The sequence below is a fragment of the Marmota monax genome, unplaced genomic scaffold (assembly GCF_021218885.2).
Source record: "Marmota monax isolate L192 unplaced genomic scaffold, Marmota_monax_Labrador192_F-V1.1 WCK01_AAM20220418_F8-fsc00012, whole genome shotgun sequence".
NCBI lineage: Eukaryota > Metazoa > Chordata > Mammalia > Rodentia > Sciuridae > Marmota > Marmota monax.
Window position 1 is genome coordinate 16,363,265 of NW_026695227.1, and position 4,915 is coordinate 16,368,179.

The following is a 4,915-nucleotide window of genomic DNA, read 5'->3' on the forward strand; positions in this document are numbered from 1 at the left end:
TGTGTGTGTGTGTGTATATATATATATATATATATATATATATATATATATATATATATTTTTTTTTTTTTAAAAGATGGCACAATAGAAGGGAATGCAATTCTACAAGTGCAAGCCCTTAAGTAGCAGCATATAATGATAAACCCCATCTTTTGAAAGGTATCATTTCTTTCACTGATACCAGAAGCAAAATTATACATTATGTCACCTTCAAGTAAGTTGAGGCAATAGAATGCAGAGTCATCACAAGAGTCCCACTTAATACAAATAACTAGACAGACCAACACTCCTCTACAAATTAAGTTTTCTTTTTCTGATTGCAAGTTAAATACAGAGTTTTAATTTTATAGTTTAACAATGAAGGGTCATACACTGAAATCAACACATATACCTAGTATTTCAGTCTAAGTTTGTCCACATACACAGCTGAAATCAATTACAAGGTATGGGCCTAACAGATGCTAGGGGAACTTTTTTAAAAGTAGTTTTTACAGGTATTAAACAACTTCTTGCACACTAAAGTCATCATACATACAGGGCAAAGTCAGAGCTTTTATATTTGCGTTTATTCTTCATTTAACTTTTAAAACACTACTATAATTGAATATTAAAACAAAAACAATAGCAAGTAGTGAGCATATTATGATTATAGTCCTTCACTCATTCACTACTGCATATGAAATGCCTGCAGTGAGTGTTATTCACTGGCCCCATTAAGAGGTTTGACACTGAACACCACCTCTGGGATGATGTTCATCATCCTCATATGCTTCTCCATTATAATGGCGCCGTCTTTCCTGATTTGGATCAAAGTCCACCAGTTCTACCTGATCCATCTCATCAGTCTCTTCCACTTCCTTCCTCTCAGGTAGGAGTTTTTCCAGCAAAGAGAGTTTGTCATGAGACAGAAAGCCATTTTCAGGAAAGTTTACCTTAAACTCGATGATTAGGCGACCCTTTTCATATGGTGTACGATAAATTGGCATACCTTCATTTAGCACACACTTTATATCTCCATGCTTGACAATCTGACCTGGATGAGAGGTGATGACTATGGTTCGATTATCAAGAGTAGATATTGGCTTCTGGAAGCCACATAATGCTCCCACCAGCTGTATGTCCATACACATGAAAAGGTCTTCTCGTAGAGTAAAAACAGCATGGTCCTTCTGATCTAACACAATGATAATATCTCCTGGTTCCAGTCCTGGCTCTTGGTCTCCTTCACCATGGAATGTTATCTTTTGTCCATCTTTCATGCCTTTGTCAATATGAACTTCCAGAATCTTCTTCTCTCAAACTATCTTCCTTCCATTGCAGCTTTTACATCTATCTTTAGGACTGATCCGTTCCCCATGGCCCTGGCACTCCATGCACACAGACTGAATTTGCTGAACCATTCCAGGTCCTATCTGATGAATTCTTATTTGCATTCCAGTACCTCGGCAGTTGGGACAGCACTCTACTGCTCCTTTCTTACTACCTCGGCCTTCATATTTGTCACAAATCACATTCTTTTGCAGAGCCAGTTTTCTTGTTGCACCATTATATAAGTCTTCTAATGTTACTGAGAGCTGGTGCACAACGTTTTTACCTCTCCTTTCTCTCTGCATCCTTCCTCATCCTCCAAAAAACATATCAAAGATGTCCATGGGGGAGCCAAAACCACCACCTGCTCCACCCTCCTTAATTGCCTGTTCTCCTCCTTTGTCATATAATTCCCTTTTCTTGGCATCAGAGAGAACTTCATAAGCTTGAGAAATCTGTTTAAACTTTTCTCCTTCATTTGGATTCTTATCAGGGTGGTACTTCAAGGCCAGTTTTCTGTAGGCCTTTTTTAATTCTTCCTGGGTGGCATTGGGTTTGACCCCCAAAACATCATAGTAAGTGGTTTCTTTCACCATTTTCTACAGCCGGTGAGCGGCTGGGGCCGTTGTGAGGGAGTGTGAAGGAGTGCGTAACTGTGTGCAGCCCGGGCAGCCGCTGCTCCTCCGCCTCTCACCGAGCGTTCTGGAAAGTTCCTGCTAATCATTTTAAATGATAATTACATTCCATTAAAATTTTTATAATAAAAATTTTATGATTTTGAGCTTTACCACTTTCTTTTTTCTAGGAATCTTTGGCAGACAGAATAAAAATTATACTATTACCATAAAATATTAAAAGGGTAGAAAATAGTTGAAGACAATATGCTCTTGGATAATTCTAATTAGACTTAAAAGCTATCATTCCTAAGTACCGTTCTCTTTCAATTCCCTTCTTCCATGAAAATCTTTGTATAAAGACTTTCAACACCATTTGTACTGCCTGTTCATGTCCCTAGTAAAATTTTCCCTGTCTCTTTATATTTCTCTATATGACAGAATATATGAACACAACAGATGGCATGGCAACATTGAAACATCAGTTTATAAATAATTTAAATATTCTTACTTTAGGATATACCATCTGAATGTGCATTTGTACATATGGTTTTGGTGTTTAACAAAATTTAGTAATAACACAGGTCCACCTCTTCATCTCACATTTATTCCAAACTTCAATGTAAATTTCTGAAAATTGAAGAAACAACTTCCTGAGGAAGTTCTGTTCATCATCATTCATATGAACTCCATCAGCAAAGAGGGTAATAAAAAACACCTCCTTTCCTTGTTCCAGTTCTGTACCCGTTGGGATCAGGTTCATAGCTGAATAACTGGTTGCTTCTGGACCTTAGTGTTTGGGAATCCTTGGTGGACATCTCCTATTTACTTAATGGAACATGACATCAATCCCGTTTTTGAACTGAAGGCTAATCCAGGCCTGAAAAGGATTCTCCCTGAAACAGAAAGATAAAATTCTTTGGCCAATAGTGCAGAGGTTCAAGTGGCAGCCTGTAGCATCCAGTACAGCAGGATTGGCACTGCAGCTGAAGCTGCTGTAGCTCCCTCACTGGAGCAGTCCTCTGACCTGATTCTGGGTATTTTTGGAGGGATCACAAAACTAGTAAAGCAAGATTCTCTATCCTCAGAAATTAATGGATATACTGATATCAAATTATTAATTTTAATCTCAAATCCAAACAAAATTTGACAAAATTAAATTCTTTTACCATAATCATAGAATGTTCTCCTGTCTTATTTTGTTATTTCATTATTTTATTCATTCTTTCTACCACCATCAATATAACTAACTACTTTAATACTCTTGGTGTACATGTGGGGAATCTGTCTATCTACCTGTATATTATCATGCCGTTTTTTCAGGTATTCTGTGGATTTTTAAAGTTTACATAAATGGTGCCAAGCTATTTATTTGACATATATATATGTATATATACATATATATATGTATATATACATATATATATACACATATAATATATATATACATAATAAGCTATTTATTTGGCATATATATATACACACACATACACACACACACATGTATATATATTTGGTTTATACTTTTCACTAAACATACTGATAATATCTATATGTGTTTTTTATATTTTTATGCACCTGTATGTTTTTATGCACCTGTAATTCATTGTATCAACTACACAATAATAATCTTAATAATGATAATCTTTATTATATTTTATTGTTCCTTCTCCTAATAATAGGGTTGCATCTAACTCCCTCTAACCATGCTACAATAAACATCTTCATCCCGATCCCTTCATGGACATATTTGTGTCTCTGGAGTTTACACTGAAAAGAAGATTATGGATTATCAGAAATATGCACAATGGCTACATCAGTCTATTCTTCTACCATGTGTGCATATACTAGTACCAATGCTTAGTATCATTCTACCTTCTTACATTTTATAAACTGATGTTTGTCAAGTGCATTTAATTTCCATGACTACAAGTTCAATTTGTTCCCTTGTTATATTTTTTAGGCTTTTAGGTTTCACTCCTGAGGCCATTTTTCTTTCTTTTTTTTTAGCTTTTCTTTGTTGATTTATGAGTTCCCTCTAGACATTAATTCTATGCCAATTTTAGTTGCTATAATTATCTTCTCAAAATTTGACATTCATCTGCTAATAAAATATTTTTTGCTTAAATTGCCCAGACTATTTCTATTGTTTATGTCTAAGAACTTTGAAACTGAATATGTAATGCCATCTTCCAGTTCTTTGATGATCAAAAAGTAATATTTCTAAGAGTCATTATTCTGAATAATGAATAACATAATTTGTATAAGGTCTTATGTAAAATATTCTCTACTTTTCCCTATGTTTCTCAAAAGAAAACTGCATAACTACTCTATGAATAATTCATACCGTCTGCAAAATTCCTTCAAAATAGAAGCACATTGTGTAAGACACTTTTTCTCAAGCTGTTGATAATTCCATTCTAGGTAACTGAATTTTCATAAATTATGCCCTTGGCTGTTATTATTAATTAATGAAAATATTCTACCAATTGATATTTATCCTATTTAATCCAGCCAGAACACTGACAATAGAGAGGTGCATAGTCTGTAGATAATTCTAAAACAGTAATAAAACTTTTAAAAAATTTGTCTGTTTTATGAAATTCTAAATAAGAGTGATAATATATTGTAATCCTCCTTTATCTGAAGTTTCTCTTTCTGTGCCTTCAGTTACCCATAGTTAACTGCAATCTGAAAACATTAAATGGAAAATTTTAGAAATAAATTATATTTTAAATTGCATACTGTTCCAAAAAATGAGATGAAATATGCTGTCCTACTCCATCCTTCCTAGGATATCATCATCCCTTTGTCCAATATATCCACACTGTAAAAACTACTCTTCCATTAGTCACTCTGCTGTAAGATCAACTATCATGCTCTTACAGGCTTGTTTTCAACTAATCTTTTATTTTGCTTAATAATGGCTGCAAGATGAAAAGGCTGTGCTGCTGGCAACTCAGATGCCAAAGAGAAGTTTATAAAGTGCTTCC

General features: G+C 34.5%; 1 protein-coding gene across 1 annotated transcript; it reads right to left on the minus strand.

Annotated features, from left to right (window-relative positions):
* Positions 1-287: 287 nt before the first annotated feature.
* LOC124087227 (dnaJ homolog subfamily A member 1-like) lies at positions 288-1,977 on the minus strand. The gene is given in 1 exon segment (XM_058576312.1): positions 288-1,977. A coding segment is annotated over 1 exon segment (1,191 nt). The 5' UTR covers positions 1,905-1,977; the 3' UTR covers positions 288-713.
* Between the last annotated feature and the right edge of the window lie 2,938 nt (positions 1,978-4,915).